Source organism: Cetorhinus maximus, chromosome 4 (genome assembly GCF_964194155.1).
Source record: "Cetorhinus maximus chromosome 4, sCetMax3.hap1.1, whole genome shotgun sequence".
NCBI classification, from domain to species: Eukaryota; Metazoa; Chordata; class Chondrichthyes; order Lamniformes; family Cetorhinidae; genus Cetorhinus; species Cetorhinus maximus.
In genome coordinates, this window is record NC_135882.1 from 106,490,378 (window position 1) to 106,510,317 (window position 19,940).

Sequence of the window (19,940 nt, forward strand, 5' to 3'; positions counted from 1 at the left end):
GAAAACATCTATTGGCTCTCCTTTGTCTAACCTACTCGTTATCTCCTCAAAGAATTCTAACAGATTTGTCAGGCATGACCTCCCCTTGATGAAACCATGATGATTTTGCCCTATTTAACATGCACTTCCAAGTATTCTGAAATCTCATCCTTAATAATGGACTCTAAAATCTTACCAACGACCGAGGTCAGGCTAATCGGCCTGTAATTTCCCGTCTTTTGCCTCACTCCCTTCTTAAACAGGGGGGTTACATTAACGATTTTCCAGTCCTCTGGGACCCTCCCTGACTCCAGTGATTCCTGAAAGATCACCATTAATGCCTCCACTATCTCTTCAGCTATCTCCTTCAGAACTCTGGGGTGTAATCCATCTGGTCCAGGTGATTTATCCACCTTCAGACCTTTCAGTTTTCCTAGCACCTTCTCCCTGGTAATGGCCACCATACTCACCTCTGACCCCCGACTCTCTTGAACTTTGGGGATGTTACTCATGTCTTCCACCGTGAAGACTGACGCAAAGTACCTATTCAGTTCCTCCGCCATTTCTTTGTTCCCCACTACTACTTCTCCAGCGTCATTTTCCAGCGGCCCAATGTCCACTTTTGCCTCTCTCTTACCCTTTATATATCAAAAAAAACTCTTGCAATCTTTTTTTATATTACTGGCTAGTTTACCCTCATATTTAATCTTCTCCCTTCTTATTTCTTTTTTAGTTGTCCTCTCTTGGTCTTTGTAAGCTTGCCAATCCCCTGGTTTCCCACTGCTCTTCGCCGCATTGTATGCTTTCTCTTTAGCTTTTATGCTGTCCCTGACTTCCCTCATCAGCCATGGTTGCCTCCCTTTAGTATGCTTCTTCTTCCTAGGGATGAATTTTTGCTGTGTCTCCCAAATTACTCCCAGAAACTCCTGCCATTGCTGTTCCACTGTCTTTCCTGTTAGGCTCATCTCCCAGTCAATTCTGGCCAGCTCCTCCCTCATGCCTCTGTAGTTGCCTTTATTCAACTGTAATACCGTTACATCTGATTCCAGCTTTTTCCTCTCAAATTGCAGGGTAAATTCTATCATATTATGGTCACTTCCTCCTAAGGGTTCCTTCACCTTAAGCTCCCTTATCAAATCTGCCTCATTACACATCACTAAATCTAAAATTGCCTGTTCCCTAATGGGCTCCACCACAAGCTGCTCCAAAAAGCCATCTCGTAGACATTCCACAAATTCCTTTTCTTGGGATCCACTACCAACCTGATTTTCCCAGTCTATCTGCATATTGAAATCCCCCATGATCACTGTAACCTTGCCTTTCTTACACGCCTTTCCTATCTCCTGGTGTATCTTGTGCCCCACATCCTGACTACTGTTCAGAGGCCTGTACATAATGCCCATCATGGTTTTTTTACCTTTGCGGTTCCTCAACTCTACCCACACAGATTCTACATCATCTGACCCTACGTCATTTCTTGCTATCGATTTAATTTCATTTCTTACTAACAAAGCAACCCCACCCCCTCTGCCAACCTGCCTTTCTTTTCGATAGGATGTATATCCTTGGATATTCAGCTCCCAGTCCTGATCCCCTTGCAGCCATGTCTCCGTGGTGCCCACATCATACCTGCCAATTTCAATCTGCGTCACAAGCTCATTTACCTTATTTCGTATACTGCGTGCATTCAGATACAACACCGTCAGTCCTGTATTTCCCGTCCCCTTTCTCATTGTCGTCCCTTTATATGATGTGCTTGAAGTTAGATTCCTAGCCCTTTCCAAACACTCTGTGTTGTGGCTTTTCACATCCAGAAAGTTTCAGACAGCCAAAGTCATTCTGGTTGGGATGAGGAGCCATCACAATACAGTGAAAGGATGATGAGATCCATTTCACGCCTACCACCCATTGGGTTTCAATGGCCCGAGTAAAACATGGAGACGAGTTGTTTGCAAACCCTTTAAATAATGAGATGTGTGAATCTCACAAGAGGCTGTGATTGTCTCTATTTTAATTAGGCATGTGCTTGAGTTTCAGGACTCTCTGTAGCTGAATGCTGCCAAGTCACATGATATGTGCAGCCACCTCAAACAGCTTTTGGTGTCCACTTTTAAAAATATAGCTTTCAAGTTTATAATATTTTCATGCCTGTACTGGGCATGGCATGACAATCAAGACTCACCGCGTGTAAGGGTTCTGCAGCTTTGTAAGAATTCTACATACAACACGCCCTACCTTCATTCTGGGATCACACCTTGCTCCGGGCAGCTGAAACTGGAAAGTGGTCAGATTGTTCAAATTTGGGAGAGCTTCAATCGTAAAAGTCTAACTGCAGCAAGTTTAAGCAGGAACAGAAATTAAACAGCAGACTGCAGGTGGTTTCACCACAGGTAGAATTCCATAGACAGGAGAATTCGAAACTGCTGAAGCTAAATACTGCAGACTGGATTGGGAAGAAGAACCTATCCAGTAACAGCTTCCAACAGCTAAAAGAAGCCTGTACAAAAGCTTTTTTCTCTGGTTGCTTTCACTTGTGAAGCTGCAGCCATGTTCCTCCCAAAATTACTGCTTTATGGGTGGAGCTTAGAGCTAAAACTGGGAAAAATCAGAAAGAGCTCAACTGCGCCACCATTTGAGGTCAAGCAGTAACCTATAATTAGCTAAAGCAGTGGCTACTAAAGGCACTGCCTTAAGCTCTAAAAGAGCTGGAAGAAACTTGCATAGATGTCAAAACTTCCAAAAGCATTAAAAATGCTGCAAAAATCTCAAAGATGACCACAAAATTTCCAACACGGAATTGGAAGGCAACAAATCTGCTGTCAGAGTTTACTTTGTTCTGACAACGCATTCTGGACCTCAATATTTCCAAACCAGGCAAACAAGCCATTGAAATTAAAATTGCTCTAGGCAGTGAAGGCCTGCACAGACAAGCACATTAGGTTATCCAATGACCATCTTAAGAATCCAGAAAAAATATGGTCAACACTTGAAGATCAATTACGAGTGAGGCTTAACTTCAGAATATACCAACTGGGATTCATGTCCTCCGACAGAGACCATTGACCAATTCTTACGTAGATGCAGGAATTGCAACTTCACAGCAGTAGAGCTAGCCGACTGAATAATAGAGCTTGTGATAGCATCTGGCTTAGAGCAATCCAAAGTTTACACTGTGAAAATATAACTACAGAGCAGACACAAATATAAAGCCATGCTTGGGGAAGAGGGGCTGTTGAGCAAGTGACTGGGGTGGAGGTGTCTGTGTGTGTGTATGTGTGTGTGTGAAGAGGGGTTTCACTAAGGGCAGAATCATCTTCTCCCAATAGTGGCAGGCATCATGACAGGTGGGGTTCAATATGGTGAGATGACTAAAAACCGTTGTCGTTAAACCAGTTAACCATTGTCTGCTCCGCCTGTCAATGTCAGGCCGCCTTTCCTGCTGTCCAATGTCAGGAACGTTATTTCAATGCATTTGCATCTCATCATCTTGCTTGCCCTCCGGAATCAAACCCCCACGTCACACTTACCTCCCATGTCGCATGTCTTCAGAACGACATGATTCACAACAGCATTTATAAGGCGTGCACCTGGTGAGCTGAACTTCAAGGGGAACTCAGAGGTGAGTGGACACTGATGTTGCGCAGCGTTTGCAAGGATCACCCGTTCCACTTCAAGGAAGAGGTGCCGTGCATTCAGGCGAGGGCACAGGCGAGTCGCTTTTTCCCAGCTGGCTGGCAATGCGGTGCAAGGGCTGCCCTGTGGTTAGGGTGAGGGGCGGGGGGCAAGGCAGCACTATCTGATGGTAGTGCACAAGCACATGCTGGGTGGAGGGAAGTGGCCACGCATTAGGGAAGCCTTGTATAAGGTGAGCATTCTTTTACAGCTGAGACAGTTCAGGCACAGCCGCATTGGTATGATTGGAGTCGGGCCTCTAACTTACCTACCCACTCAAGCAATGCAGAGGCATGAAAGTACTGCCAAAAGCTCCTGAGCTTTTCACCCCTCAGGCGCAGACTGCAGATTAATGGGCGTTTTAGTGGATTGCAGAACAATTGGATGACTGGACACGTTGTACAATCTCCTTGCTAAAGCTGTCCATGAAGCGCTCACTGGTGGAGGTGCTCACAGCCCCTTGCAATGTCATCATCTCAGTTTAGACCAGTCTCCTCCATGGTTTAAGCTAACAGTGCAGCCTTGCAATGCAGGTTAGGAGAATGCCTGCACCTGATCTGAGACCTCAGCATGCAGTCGAGTTGGGAAAGCTGCTGCCAATTGGTCAGGTGGAGAGGGGCAGTGATGGGTGGGGTTTTAGGCAGCCATGCAGCGCACTAAACTCTGGCCATCCAAGTAGTGGCCAACATTCTCCGGGATGCTTTAAGGGGCCTTCAACTTAACCAAGAGAGATTCTTAGAACACCCAAGCTAACCCACATGTCTCTCTCTCTTTCATTCTGCAGGAGGAGTACATCAGGAGCAGGGAGCCTTGTGACCTAGCTGTATAGCTCATAGCTTACAGAGAGCGGAGACAAAGGAGAAGACAGTGACGAATATGCCTAGCTGGGCAGAGGGAGGAGCAGCACCCTCAAGAGGAAGGGGTGGCTGGGGCTCCTTCGCATGCCACTGAGGAGCCACAGTGAGCTGTTGCGGGTCGGCACCTAGCTAGATCCAGGTTCTACTGACAGTGCTTGTCATTCCTGCAGATGACCGAGAACCAGTGTCATCAAAGACTGTGCATGTCCAGGGAACTGGTCGGTCACATATGCCACTGGCTGCAGGATTTGGCGCATGGGGGCATGAAGGACACCCGCTGCCAGTGGCTGTGGCTCCTTCCAGAGCTCCACAGGTGACCTCTGTGGGATCCCACAAGCCTCCACACACAAGTGCATCCAAGAGGTCATGGATGCCATATTCGTGAAGGCACACAACTTTGTGCATTTTGACCAGGATCAGGCAAGCCGGGAAGCAAGAGCACTGGGATTTGCACAGACCTCTGGTTTTCCATGGATGCAGGGTGCCATCAACTGCACTCACATGGCGCCTAGATCTCCATGACAACAAGTAGTGCAGTATGTGAACTGCAAGGGCTTCCACTCACTGAATGTTCAGCTGGTCTGCAACCATGGCAAACACATCCTTCAGGTCTGCACGCGATTCCCAGGGACTGTCCACGACTCCTACGTTCTCAGTAGGTCTCAGATTCCTGACATCTCCCAGGGTCCAGAGAGGCTACAGGGTTGGCTCCTCAGGTACAAGGGCTACCCACAGAGGATGTGGCTCATGACACCCGTGCAGCAACCTCAGAGTGCAGCAGAGAGAAGGTACAATGAGGATCTTCTTCTTAGGCTGTCCCTCGGGGTTGGGGATGACTTGCTTTCACACTAAAAATGAGTTTTCAGATAACTGAAGAGCCCAATACGCAACCTACAGTCGCTGTCACAGGTGGGGCAGATGGTGATAGGGGGAACAGGTGGGTGGGGTGCCTGGGTTGTCACGCGCTCCTTTCACTGCCGACACATGGCTTCAGCTAGCTCATGATCAACGAGACTCATGCTGCAGCTCGCAACTTGGAGGAACAAACCATCAGAATGTTGAAAATGAGGTTCTGGTGCCTGGATCGGCCTGGTGGAGCCCTGCAATACAGTCCACAGAGGCTGCCTACTGCACCCTTCACAACCTGGCACTGCAACAGGGAGGGGAGCTATCTGAGGAGGAGATGAAGGAAGTGCACATCTCCTCTGATGAGGAGGAAGTTGACAGGGATGAAGGTGATGAGGTCCTCGAAGGCGATGAGGCCATTACGTTGTCCAGGCGAGGCAGGCATGGCTGGGTGTCCCTCATAGCACCTAGATTTGTGGAGGTTAATGACGACAGGCAGTGAGGACAATCGATAAATCCTCACATTGCAGCTATGAACGTTTGGCTCCTGTGTCGCTGATGGCAGGGAACTTAGCCTCTGTGATAAGGCTCCTGTCATGGAGACACAGCAGGTGCCTATACTCCCTAACTATATTACAGGAGGATGATGATGACGACATGCAGTGGGAACAATCCATAGATCCTCACATAGCTTATGTGAATGTTTGACTCCTGTCTGGCTGATGGCACCTCGTATGTGCTCGGTGAACAGGGTCATATCATGGAGATGCAGCGGGGAAACTTTAACTTCTCCTGATCCTATGGCATCCTTTGTGAGCGGAACCCTTCAGGACCACACTGTCACCGGACACAAATGCTGATGAGATGGGGGGTCAGCCGCACCTCAAAAGGTGCTGAGATCAAACAGAGAGAATGACAGAACTCTGTGCCGCTGGCCCAGGATATTCTGGCAGCGTTAATAAACCCCATCGAGGTGCAGGCATGATTGATGTGTCCAGTGAAAGTGAAGACGCATCATCAGTGTGCTGGGAAGGCTGCACAGAGCACAGGAAGGAAGCCCTGCACTGAGACACCTGCCTTTATCTTGTGCAGGAACAGAAAGCTTTCACTTCAGACTGACATGAACTCTGCTCATCATAACAAGGAGCAATAGACGGGTGACATTCTTGGGAGTTTATTTACAACAGTCAATGTTATGTACAAGTGCTCATGCAGTGAAACTACATTTCCTTAATCGTCCTAACCCTGCCGCTACATCCTGGTGCTTCCCAGACATCCACAGCGAGATGGAGCCTGCTGACTGCTACAGGTCTGTGATGACCTTGGTGGGTGCCGTCTGGAAGGCCAAGATGTAGAGGGCCCAGGCCTGCTTTGGGTCTCCTTCTGTGTGGCAGGTGCACCCTCCTCAGCCTGTGGAGCTGGAGCTGATGGGGGTCGCAGGAAGAGGGAAGTTGGATTGGTGGACATTCCCAGAGTCATGTGATTGGATGGCCCCGGGATGTTGAGCTGCCATTCCTCCTCCCCTCGAGTTGCCAACAGCCCCTGGCTGAGTTCCTAAGGGGAAGGAGAAGCTGGATTGTGATCGAGCTGCCCCACACCTGTCTCATGTTGATACTGTTAGAGGCCAACTATGGCATCAGCGATGGAGTTGAGCCCACGCAGCAGAGCAGGACTGATGTCCTGGACCAAGGTTGCCATGATGGCCGCCATTCTGCCAATGTTGACCTCTGTGCTTTGGCATGACAGCGTGATCACCTCGGACTGAAGGCAGACAGACACCTACATCTTACATTGCAATCTGAGGAGAGCAGCTGTCATCGCTTGCTGATGTTCCCGTGACTGTCGCTGCAACTCCAACGACTGACTGAGGACTGGGTCCAGAGGCTCATCACCTGACTCGGACTCAACGGATCCCTTGCCTCCAGCAGTCCTCCGAGTGCCGGTGACCTCGGTCTCCGTGCCTCCGCCTCCTGTGGGACAGATTATGTGCTGTGCTCACCAGATAGTGAACCCGAGCCTGCTGTACGTGTAGGTCCCATCGAGGTGTTTGTCGCTGCGCTCGAGGAGGGTGTGGGTGAGCGCTGTGATGGGCCTTCGAGGGTGCTGTCGATGCTGAGTCTGGGTCAAGGTTGCCTGAGGGTGACATGGCAGATGTGCCCATGAGAGAACGTGGGGATTATTTGCGCATGGCCATCATGGTACACAGAACAGTGGATTCACAGTTGAGTTGCCAGAGGGATGATCTGGTGCATGATCCTCACTTGTATGCTTGGCGTTGACTTGTAGTTGCCACAGGAACGGAGCACATAGTCTCCGGCCAGCCTCTAATATGAGGTCTTCAAAGGGAGAGAGGACCTTGATGTCCGCACTCCACCCCAGGTCTGCAATTTCTCCCTTTTATTGTGCACGATCTTGTCTGGCGTAAAGACAGATGGAGAGAGTGTGACCAAGGCACATGCCAGGCCAAGTGAGAATGATGCTAGCTGTGCACGTGTGTGCTTAGTGAAGGCACGGATGGAATGAGGAAGCATTCTCCAGAGGAGATAAGGCCTATTGGAGATGTGAGGGTGTGTGTGAGAGAGTGAGTGGTGATGTCCCTTGAGCTGGCAGTGATTGAGATGCCAGTGAATGTGTAATGGGCTTGTCAATGTGTGAGTTTAGAGTGATGAGATGGTTGACTTATCCTGGCAGCATAGGTGAGATCCTTCATCAGCGTTGGCACTGACCACTGCTGCCACCGCCTCCCAACCTGGATTGGTGATATTGCTGACCCTCCTGCAGCCAGAGCGGGGTACAGGACATCATGGCAGACCTCCACAACATCCAAAACATATTTCAGGATGTATCACTGAATTGGGGGGCTGCAGTCTTCTTGCCTTTCAGGGCCATGTCTTCTGTGCAGCAGTCCTGGGCTAGGAGCACTGAGAGATGTGCGCGTGGCTGTGGTTTAAATATGGCTGCCGGCGTGAGGAAGCGGCGAGGTGACGGCATAGTAGGCGAATCAGAGGCCACCCACCAGCAAAATGGCGTGCTCTGCATGAGTGAATAATTAATGAGGTGGGAAAGGGACAATACAGCACAAAAACCCACCATTGCGGCCGGCTGGTAAATCGATTTTATTTTTTCCTGCCCACTTTGTGCAAATCTGGGACAATTCTGCCCTAAGTGCTCTATCAGCAGGGAATACAGAGAGCTTAGCTGAAACATATGAGTTCATAAAATAATATAATTTTTACAATGTGCTTTAAAACACAATTTTCATGTTTATATGTTGATCTATAATATACAAACTTTAATAATTATCTGCTGAAAGTTACTGTGCATGCTTCAGTGCTATTTTGTTTTTACTGATGTCTGGGATCAAATTAATTTTCAAGAGCTTTTTTTTTATATATATATTCATGGGGTGTGGGTGTGGGTGTGATCCAGTGATTGGCAAGGCCAGCATTTGTCACTCAGCCCTAATTGCCCTTGAGAGGTTGGTGGTGAATTAAAATGGGCTTACATTAGGAACTACTTTGCAAAGCACTGCTATAGTCCTTTGTTTCACTTCACAAGTGTATAATCCAACATGGTCACGTTTGTTGTGACACCACTTTATGGGAAAATGCAAATGAGCAAGTAGCCAGGATGGAGAGTAGCGTGTGACCAGCAACTAGTCATACATGCAGTGTGTGGTGTAAGAATTGCAGCTGTGCCATCCTTGTGAGTAATAGCTGTTGGAGCTAAATAAACAGAACCTACACTTAGTTTACCAGTCCTGTATGAGGTTGGTAAGTTTGTGTAAAGCAAACAAAGAAATACAACAATGTTCTGTTAGTATGGACTTCATTCTGTATTACATGCACTAACTGTATTGAATGTTGAAATGTTGAGATCACTTAAGTGATTTGATACAAGGGCACTGCTCCACAGTCTTGACAGTAATAACAAATAAACAAGGGAAAACTAATGTTTCTACCTACTTGAAGTCTAATAATCCACCTATTTGAAGTTGCCCAGAAGCATTTGCATTTCTCTACAGATAAAAAGTGCTGTAAATACATGATTCCTTGTCACAAAACATTTTCTTTGGTCAATAATTTTCAGACCTTTTTGTCTTCGGCCACTTTCACCTCTGTGTGCTGCCCCATCGAGGTCCTCATCTGAGTCCTCTGCAGCAGAACTCATCAGCGACCCCTTCATCCTGTGAACTGCAGCCCACTCATGCCTGGATGATTCACCATGTGCAGATTCCAACTCAACCTAATCACCAGCTTGGGGGATAGTGTAAAGTGAAAGGGCCTCTTTCTCAATTCTGTGCTGTTGTTCTCTCTCTCCCTCCTGGGGCTACTGTGCCTGAGTATCTGAAAACAAAAAATAAAAAGGGATAGGTTAGTGTGAAGGAAGAGGGGTGCAGCGGATAGCAAGAGGCCCATGGTCATACCATCAGCAGTTTGCTCATCAAATCAGATCTCAGGATAAGAGTTAGTTGGGAGTTGAGAAGGGGCATAAGACTGAAACATGCCGCCATTCATAATGATCTCAGCAATACCAGATGACACAAGTTCTGTCGTAGTGAGCCCCATGATGCGGAGAGCCATCTCTTCTGTTGGACTCAGGAGTTGCAGGCATTCTTGTCCTCCATTGGTTCTGCTCTGCTTCTTCCCATTGTGTGCCACATTGTGCTGCAAGAGAGAGCGAAGAATGTTAGTGATGATGTTGCACTGTGTTTGGGTGATGTACTGAACATGGCTCAATAGCTGGAAGCACGTGGAGCCAGTGACTTTTAAGTGTGAGTCTGACTGCATTGGTAAGTTTGTGAGGGTAGGGTGGAGTATTTGGATGTTAGGCATGTGCCCTGGCTGCCAGGGAATGCCAATGAGTGAGTTAAAATCAAAATACTGTGGATGCTGAAAATCTGAAATAAAAACAGAAAATGCTGGAAAAACTCAACAGGTCTGACAGCATCTGTGGAGAGAGAAACAGAGTTAACGTTCTAAGTCCATATGACTCTTCTTCAGAGATAAAGAGAAGTAGAAATGTGATGAAATTTATTCTGTTTAAGGAGGGTGGAGCAGGTGAGGCTGGATAGAAGGTCAGTGATAGGTGGGGGCTAAGGAGAGATTGACAAAGATGTCATGGACACAAGACAAAGAGAGTGTTAATGGTAGTGGAAAGGGCTGAAGAAGATGCTGATAGTGGCATAAAAGGTAAAAAAGCAGAATGTGTGAATAGCAGAACAAGGGTCAGCACTCTGTGAAAGAACAACATGGAGCAAGTAACAGATGGCCCTTTTGGGTGTGGGGTGGGAGGAGGGAGTGGTGGTTGAGGAAAAAGGGATATAGAAAGGATAGAAAAGGGGATAAAACAATAAATGAATAAAAATAACTGAATAAATTTTTTTTAAAACGGGTTAAAAAAAAGAGGTGAAGATAGAGGAGAGAGTTCATGGTCTGAAGTTGTTGAACTCAATGTTAAGGCTGGAAGTCTGTAAAGTGCCTAATTGGAAGATGAGGTGCTGTTCCTCCAGTTTGCGTTGGGCTTCACTGGAACATTGCAGCAGGCCAAGGATGGACATGCGGGCATGAGAGCAGGATGGTGTGTTGAAATGGCAAGTAACAGGGAGGTCTGGGTCATGCTTACGGACAGACCTAAGGTGTCCCGCAAAGCGATCACCCAGTCTGCATTTGGTCTTCCCCAATGTGGAGGAGACCGCATTGGGAGCAGCGAATGAGTGAGTCATGGGTTGTGTACATTACGAAGCATGAAAGGTCAGTGTTGTAGTGGGTAGGAGATGTCAAATGAAGATGCATTCACTGACCTTGACCACCCATGTGAGGTCATTGGACTGTGTGGCACTGCTGCCAGGTTCTCAGGTGCAGATGCTGTGAGTTGACCTCCCTGTACACCTGCTTCCAATCCCTTCTGGAGTGGTTCACAAGGGATTCCCAGCCTGCCATGGAACCATGGTGTATCTCCTTCTGCCCACTTCTATTAATACCTCCACTGCAACAACTGTTACATTGCAAACTTCTCTCTGCCCTGGTTTTTCATTGTTCTTGTTTTAAGTTGCAGCAATAGTATTCTGTGCTGCTTCCCTTTAAAGGGGACAGACTGCCTTTAAGAACAGAAGGCTGGTTGCACCACATGCTTTAGCACATCAGCCATGCACAGCCCTCTATAGAGTGCAGAGCCAGCTAGCAGCATTTCAGACACTAAGCTTTGTGCTATAATCAAGATAATGGGACAGCAGCACCAAAGTTATATCCTTTGCCCACCTCCAGCAGAACTAGTATGAACAAGTTGCAAATTGAGACCCCAAAACGTGATAAATGCCAATTTTTAGCACCATGTCTATTTCTCTCCTTCACCATGAATACTTTTGATATTAAAGGTGTGACATAAACAGAATCAAGTCAGACTGATTCTATAATGAGCAAATGATCTGCTGTGCCAGGTTACCACCCAAACAATGAAGTTGAAAATGATCCCAGTATGGATATATTATTTTAGTGCATAGATTTGAAAGGACTAGATTAGACAAAAAAAAGCATGTTGGAATACTTAAAATATTTATATTTCTTCCTTATTTCCAGCTGTTCCCCTTCTGGTGCTATATGTCAAAGCCTTATTTATGTGCATTATTCAGATAAAAACATGCTATAGTCCAGTCTCCAAATGTTGCCAAAATTTTTGCTAATGGTTTTCCAAGTTCAGACAACAGATGTGTTTGCAGAGATGACAAGGTGAGCTATATGAATGCGAGCTTCCACCAAGATGAGACACATCATTATCACCTTACCAAGACCTGCAAATTCTGTTCTCAGGTCTGTGGCTATTAGATTAGGGGATGACAGTTGCCTCAAGATCTTTTCATAAGATTCATTGTTTGACATTTAATCTTGTCATTGTTTTGACATTTAACCTTAAGGTTCTTCTTAACCTTAAGAAAAGAACTGGTGCTTAAATGAAACAAAATGTCACCATTATATTTTAAATGGCACATGCAACTGGTTAAGCATTTTTGTTATTGTAATGATTTGCTGATTCAAAACCCTCTTGCGTCTTCAAAACCTTATGAGCTTGTGCTGTCTGGAATGGTGCAGCAAGGTACTGCAGTTAAGACATCAGGAACGTTTAAGAGGACACTGAATGTTCAGAAATTCATAAATTTTCTGCGGTAAATATTCAGCACTTTGTTAACAGCACTTTTGAAGCAAATTTTATAAAAGGCAAGCCTAAACTCTTAAATATTTGAGATTAAAAGGAAAAGCAGAATACCGCAGATGCTGGAAATCTGAAATAAAACAGAAAATGCTGGAAATACTCAGCAGGTCAGGCAGGGTCTGTGCAGAGAGATTACAAGGTGCATTTTCTGCTAGTGTGTAGCCTATGATTTTAAAGTAGGGTGCGCAAGTAGGAACAAAAACAGAAAATGCTGGGAAAACTCAGCAGGTCTAACAGCATCTGTTGAGAGAAAAAGTCTGCATGACTCTTCTTCAGAGGGAGGGCGGGCACGAGGAGGAAGAGGACTTGAAACATTAACTCTGTTTTTCTCTCCATAGATGCTGTTAGACCTACTGAGTTTTCCCAGCATTTTCTGTCTTTGTTTCAGATTTCCAGCATCCGCAATATTTTGCTTTTATGCACTTGTAGATTGACTCTTAATTAGGATGGTGTCAAAATTATGCTGTGAATATTAGCACATGAAGATTTAACATATTGTTCTGACAGCTGTCTTAATGAAGGTGTTAACCCCATTTGTATTTGCATAAACATCATTTTAAGGTTACAGCAGCTTGCTTCTTTTAATGATTGAAAATTTCTGTAATTTTTGTTTCTTTTTGTTTGGGTAGATATGTGAGAGTCCATACGAAACATGAGATTGATATGCGTATAGGAATACACTCCGGATCTGTGCTTTGTGGAGTGCTTGGGCTTCGGAAATGGCAATTTGACGTCTGGTCCTGGGATGTTGATATTGCAAACAAACTGGAGTCTGGCGGAATCCCTGGGTAGATACCATGACATTTACACAAGCCATAAGCAATTTATTCTTCCTCTAATAATAAATTTAAAATAAATGCTCTTGTTATTAAGGTTTGTGGGAGGGATGGTTTCTTGCTGGGATCTGAATGTGTTTCCTTTCATCTGTTTGTTTGCAGGAGGATTCATATTTCTAAGGCAACGCTGGATTGCCTAAATGGTGATTATGAAGTAGAAGAAGGGCATGGAAAAGAGAGAAATGAGTTTCTGAGAAAGCACAACATTGAAACGTATCTGATAAAGCAACCAGAAGAAAGCTTTTTGACTTTGCCTGAAGACATTATGAAAGAATCCAGTACAACTTGTGACAGAAATAATAGTGCCACAACATTTACTGAAGGTTCCTGGAGTCCTGAACTTCCATTTGATAATATTGTTGGAAAGCAGAACGTAAGACAACTTTTATCTGATCCACCTTCTCAGGTGTTCTTAAATTAGTGTAATTCATGTAAGGTAGTTGTTTACTGGTCATTAGAAATGATAATCTTCCCGTGAAATCCTGCTGCTATCATCATGCATTCACTTTCTAAAATCATACCCTTTAAGTCTTGCACATATGTAATAGTTGACACAATGGTACAATGATTGTTTCCTCAGTAAGTCTCAGTGCTTTCAGATTGTCATCTGGCTTTACCTGTGCAAAGCAGTTTGTCCTCATTCACTTTCTGCAAACCTTTTATTACATGGCATTTGGGTAGCATGTATGGAGTGGATATGTTGTGATGCACAAGGCATTGTAGTTATGTTGGACATGCTGGATGGGCCAGTGCATCTTGTCCTATCCATTATTGTTATATTTTTGGATGTTTCATTTTCCCCTTACAGCTTGGGGCAGGCTTATAGTGCAAAGTTTCACTGGGGACCCCTATACTGAGGCACCTCTATGAAAATGAGACACCTATTACATGCACAGGCTCATTTCTCCCTACGTACTCGGGAGTAAACATCACAACAATATAAAAAAGGGCTGCAACCAAAGTGAAGTATATTGGAGGTCTATGACATGAAAATGATTAACTAACTGAAATGGTTTTTCTTGTTTTTATGAAAATATGACCCAGCAATTTTATAATTGGAGGCATAATAAAGCAGTAAAGGACTGTGCAGATTAACCAGTTTATTTTCCATTTCCATCTTGTGGCTCCAATATTTACAGGGAGGAGCAGCAGCGGCTGGTGACAGTGGGGGTAAATCAGGAAAGTCTGGGGGTTATTGGAAGCCGCAGCTGGGGAGCTCAGAGGAGGGAAGGATAGGGATTGGTAAGACTGGGAGAAGGGGGATGGAATCAGAAAGGCCAGGTCAGGGTGGAGGTAGATTAGCTTGGTGGACTGAGGGGAAGCACTCCAGCTCTCCCTTGCTCACAAGCAGTGCTGAGATGACACTTTACTCTTCCACACACCAGTCCTCGTCATCCTCTAGCTGTCAGCTTTCCTGAGGTCTAGGAGACCTGGCTGAACAGGGTTAAATTTAAAATGGAGAACAAAGGGAGCCTAATTAAAATATTAAAGAGTGGCCCACCTCCAGCCGGTGGATTGGTCACCCAACCCCTTCCACTTCCCCAATCCCATCCTCACTTCCAACCCTATCTTGTCCTTGTTAGACCTGGGGGCGGGTGGGTTCGAAGTTAGTTTGATTCGGTTTTGTAACTTTTAACATTTTAATATTCCACCTGAACCAGACCAAACTGTTTTTGCTGGGTTGACATTCCCCTCAATATTGTTGTACGGATTTTTGTAGACATGCTTGATAATTGTTGATAGGCCATATTTCAGCTTTCTTAAGGCTATATTGTAAAATCAATAATAAGCATTTTATTCTAGATAACTGGGATGTGTCCAATCAACTTCAATAGTGATATGGAGTGCGCTGGCATGTCTGTGAAGAGACTAACATTTAAATCCAGTTCTTGGGATCCTGTAAGGGAATCAGTATTTCTCAGCCAAATTACCTGGGGGTGAAAGCAAAGTGGGCGACAAATGGGTCTTATCCTACATCTCAGTGTGCCTCCTGGCAGATTAGCAATGGAGGAACTCTGATGCCCATTCCTTGGAAATGCACAATCCAGCAAAGAAGCTAAGATGGTCACAGGGAATAAGTTGGTGAAGAGAAAGCACTTATACAAGAGAAAAAACAAAAATGGAGTTAGCAGAAAAGAGTAATTCACATTCAAGTTGATCTCCTGGGGAGATGGTTTAATTTGAAACAAAATGGAGGCTGTCTCAATATTTGCAAACAGCCTGAACATAGCATCTGCAATAGAACAGAAATTATTTCATCAAAGCCTCAGGAACCACACTGAAGACAGTTTATCCCATGACAATTGAATTGAAAGCATGGAAGGATTTTTACAGATATGACATTAATATTAAATTGGTGATGTACAACCTGTAAGGATCTAAATTATGTATATATATCACAAAGATTACATTCAGATAATAAAATGATTCAAAAATTAGTACAGGCCTGGGGGTCCATTTGCTCCATCTAGCTAATTCTTTCACAGAAATCCAGAGTCTGCCACCCGAGGATAATACCTAACTACATTTAAGATATCTGCAGTGTTTTGGGACACGTTTGTTATATAACAGTGACAAATAAACAACCCTGTAACAACTCAAGGTGCTAATGATCTAAAATGGTCTAATCATTGCAGGATTGGAGGCAAATATCTCCATGATCTTTCAGGATTTAAACTTCTGATATTTAGATGGTCAAAGTGAGCCATGATATACAATTTCTCATGCTTTTACAGTACATTTGTTAAAGCGTGCACTGCAATTATGCTACATATATGGCAGAGGTCAACATTTTGACTGCTGGTGCCAGACGGTCAGTAAACCAGTGGTTTGGGATCAGCATGACTGAGATTATGTCCAACAGATAGTCTTGTTCTAGTGTGATATAGCTACAGCTGGTATGAAGCTCATTTCTCAAACATGATTGCTTTAAAGTTTTCCAAATTCCAAACCAATATAGTTTTCGAAGGACTGAACTAGATCGTCCCGCCTGTAGTCAGTAGTCACTGAATAAAACATCAGCTGCAGTGAGAAGCTTTCCCGCAGCACCCTTCACATGTTACCATGTAAATGTATGGAATTCTGACTTCCTCCATTTTATAATAATAAGGCTTCCATTGACCAACAGATGTTGGTGTACTTTCTGAAGAATGCTGCATCATGGCATTCAAAAGGGAACTGGATCATTACCTGAAAAGGAAACATTTACAGGACTACGGGGAAAAGACAGGGGAGTGGCATTAGGTGAATTGCTTATGCCAAGAGCCAGCATAGACACGACAGGCCGAATGACCTCCTGTGCTGTAACCATTCTATGACCGTCTGATTCTATGAATTGTAGCATTAGGAATGAAATGCTTCATATTAATGAACTTACTTAAATTAAATCTTTATGGTACTTAAAGGGTCCGTTCCAAATCAGTAAACTTCACTGGTACTTGGATCAATTCTGATAAGACATTTAATTATTTCACCATCTGTAATACTGTGATAGTGTAGCTGCTATACTAGGAGTTAATCTGTTATCGATGACAGGGCAGATTTAGCAACATGGGGTTAACCTGATGTATCTCAATGGATAATATGGCCTTGAAAATAAGGTTTTTATTATAAAAGAGTTTTGCTTTTTGGAGCTACAGTGTATTTCGCAAGGCCTTTCATTAATTGTGTGTTAAGGCCAATCAGTGTCCCTCCCTCTCCAGATGTTACACACCAGAAATACACTTCAAAGGATCTCACTTTGTTACAGTTGCAAAATAATCATTATGAAAAGAAAGCCAGCTTTTGACCTGGAGCCTAAAATTTACAAGCAATTTATTGACCTCTAATTGACCTCAGCTATAATTAGTTACAATTACAAACAGCAATAATTACCTGGATTTTCACAGGAACAGGGCTGAATATCAGCTAAGCAGCACTATCATTACCCAGATCCCAGGCTAACTGTGATCAATGGGAGATCTGTTTTACTTTCTAAATATTTATTTTTCAAAAATCTACCACTATGTGCTTCCTACCGTGATTTCCCGTTATAAATTCCTGTGTTCACATTCAGAATGGAAAGTGTCTATGTAAACATGCTGTAATTACACTTTCCAGCCAGTGGCAGTGCTATTACATACCACACTGGTGAGTAGAAATAGGAAAATACAGAGGCTCAATGCAAGGCTTTGGTGCAGGAGGGAGGGCTTCAGATTCTTGGGGCATTGGGACCAGTTCTGGGCCAGGAGCCTATTCAAAAAGGTGGGTTTGCACCTCAACAGGAAGGTTTAAACTAAATTGGCAGGGGCATGGGCATGTAACATCCAAGAGATTGAGAATCACAACTGACAATTTCACCACAAACCCAACAGCTTTCCTGGCAAAAAAACTTAAACTAGAAAACAATGCAGAGTGATTTAAAACGTACAGTTACCCCCAGTTAGTCAGACAAGAGTTTTGACGACAGGCCGATTGGATCTGATCTGACAAGGACCATTCCATTTCCAGCACTTCACCTGTTAATGATCTTGTTACCGACAACAATGTATTGATGAGGGCTTTCAACCTAATTTTATAATTTGACTGCAGAGCACCTGATCCTTCTGAGCCAGTCGATTGGTCTCCTGGGGGCATGATCAGTCTGTGATTGGTCCACGTTGGTTTCCAGGTTGAGTGATCAATCTTTGATTGGTCTATGTCCCACTGGATTTAGTGCATATAATTTGTTTTATCGCGTGACCCTCCTACATGTAATTGTTTAGCCACTGGATGTCTGGTTTTCCATCTGTTGTTACTTCAAAGTCTTATTTGTTTTTGCAAGTGGTTGTGTGCCCACCCATGAGTCATGAGATATCTGCATATATGAAAGGTAAATACAACTACAGCAAGCTCCTCCTTCCGTGCCCGGTGGGCACCGCGGGGACTGGGGTGTTTTGTTGACCCCTTTAATCACATCTTAGTTTGATGTTTGTAAGGTTCCTTTAAAGTTTTTCCTTGATTTTACAGCTGACCTGACTTAGGGGCTGTGCTTGATTTCTCCCTTGTTTTTGTTAATTTAGTTTATTGTTTTGACTCAAAAGAGTTACAGCAAGCTCCTCCTTCCGTGCCCAGTGGGCACCGTGGGGACTGGGGTGTTTTGTTGACCCCTTTAATCACATCTTAGTTTGATGTTTGTAAGGTTCCTTTAAAGTTTTTCCTTGATTTTACAGCTGACCTGACTTAGGGGCTGTGCTTGATTTCTCCCTTGTTTTTGTTAATTTAGTTTATTGTTTTGACTCGAAAAGAGTTACAGCAAGCTCCTTCAATAAATTTTTAAACAGCAAATCTCAGACATGCTTTTAAGCGAACTTATACAGGAATTCTTAAGCATATTCTTACAGAACCAATGTGTAGAAGTAGAAAAGAGGAATAAGGTACATAAAGGAGTGTGAGAGTTTTTGGTTGGTACTGGAGAAGGAAGTAGTACCATGTTAGATAGGACTTGGCTAAGAAGAACTACGAGGAATGCAAGGCAGGTTTAGAATACATGTATGTAAATCCACAAAATGTGGTGTGGTGTGTGGTGAACAAATAATCATGTGGATATATGATACAGTGGCAATAACGGAAATGTAGTTTAAAATTATGTGGGCTGGGCACCTAATATTCAAGGACACAAAGTGTTCAGAAAAGATAGGAAAGGAAAAATGAGAAATGGGTTGGCAGTACTGATGAGGGAAGACAATGTAATTTCGGATTGAGAGGATATCCTAGAGGGGGCAAAAACAGAATCCATTTCGTTAGAGTTGAGAAACAAAAAGGAAATGAACATGCTACTGGGAGTATTCTACAGGCCTCCAAAAAGTGAGAGAGAGAGGAGAAAATCTGCAAGGAAATCACAGAGATGCGCAAAAACTAAAGAGTGATGATATTGTGGGAATGACCCAAATATCGATTGGGTTAGTGTTAGAGTAAAGGGTAAGGCGGGGGGAGGAATTTATGAAATGTGTTCAGAAGAACTTCCTTGACCAGTATGTTCTTGTGAAGTGGATTGTAACCTTAACCCCTTTTGGAGCTTTCTCGATGGTGAGCACTTTCTTCATAATCACCCTCACTGAGTTTAAAACAACCAGCCCTCACAGACACTAGTTTGGGTCTGAAGAGATGATCTGTTTCTCCCTCATGGAGGACAATTTTTAGCTTCTTCCCGATAGCCATCTTTAATAAGCATCAGCTGGGTTACAATTACCTGGATATTATAAGGGTTTGGAGGGTCTCTTCAAAAAAATGCATTTCCCCACTTTGGAGTATACAGAGAGGGGTTCTTTGGAGCTGTATACAGAATATTACGTAAGACATTATATTTTGCTAACTTATTTAAAAATTTATTAAATAACCGAGGATGCAATACACTTTAAGTGGCCAAGTGCATCGCAACATGAAATATTATAAAAAGATGGAAAACATATTCTTTGTTCTAATATCGAATCCAAAAGTTAAACCTCTATAATGCTACAGTCAAAAATATCTTGGAATATCCAAGAAAATCTAAAGTAAAATATTACCGTAAATGCCCCAAGCA

At 44.1% G+C, this 19,940-nt stretch overlaps 1 protein-coding gene across 5 annotated transcripts in view; it reads left to right on the plus strand.

Annotated features, from left to right (window-relative positions):
• The window catches only part of adcy8 (adenylate cyclase 8 (brain)), a 133,704-nt gene that overhangs the window by 24,406 nt on the left and 89,358 nt on the right, over nt 1-19,940 (plus strand). For all 5 annotated transcript variants that reach the window (XM_078540594.1, XM_078540595.1, XM_078540596.1 and 2 more), the window contains exons 6-7: nt 13,193-13,351; nt 13,502-13,772. In XM_078540594.1, coding sequence (XP_078396720.1) covers nt 13,193-13,351; nt 13,502-13,772 — 430 coding nt within the window. The remainder of the gene's footprint in view (nt 1-13,192; nt 13,352-13,501; nt 13,773-19,940) is intronic.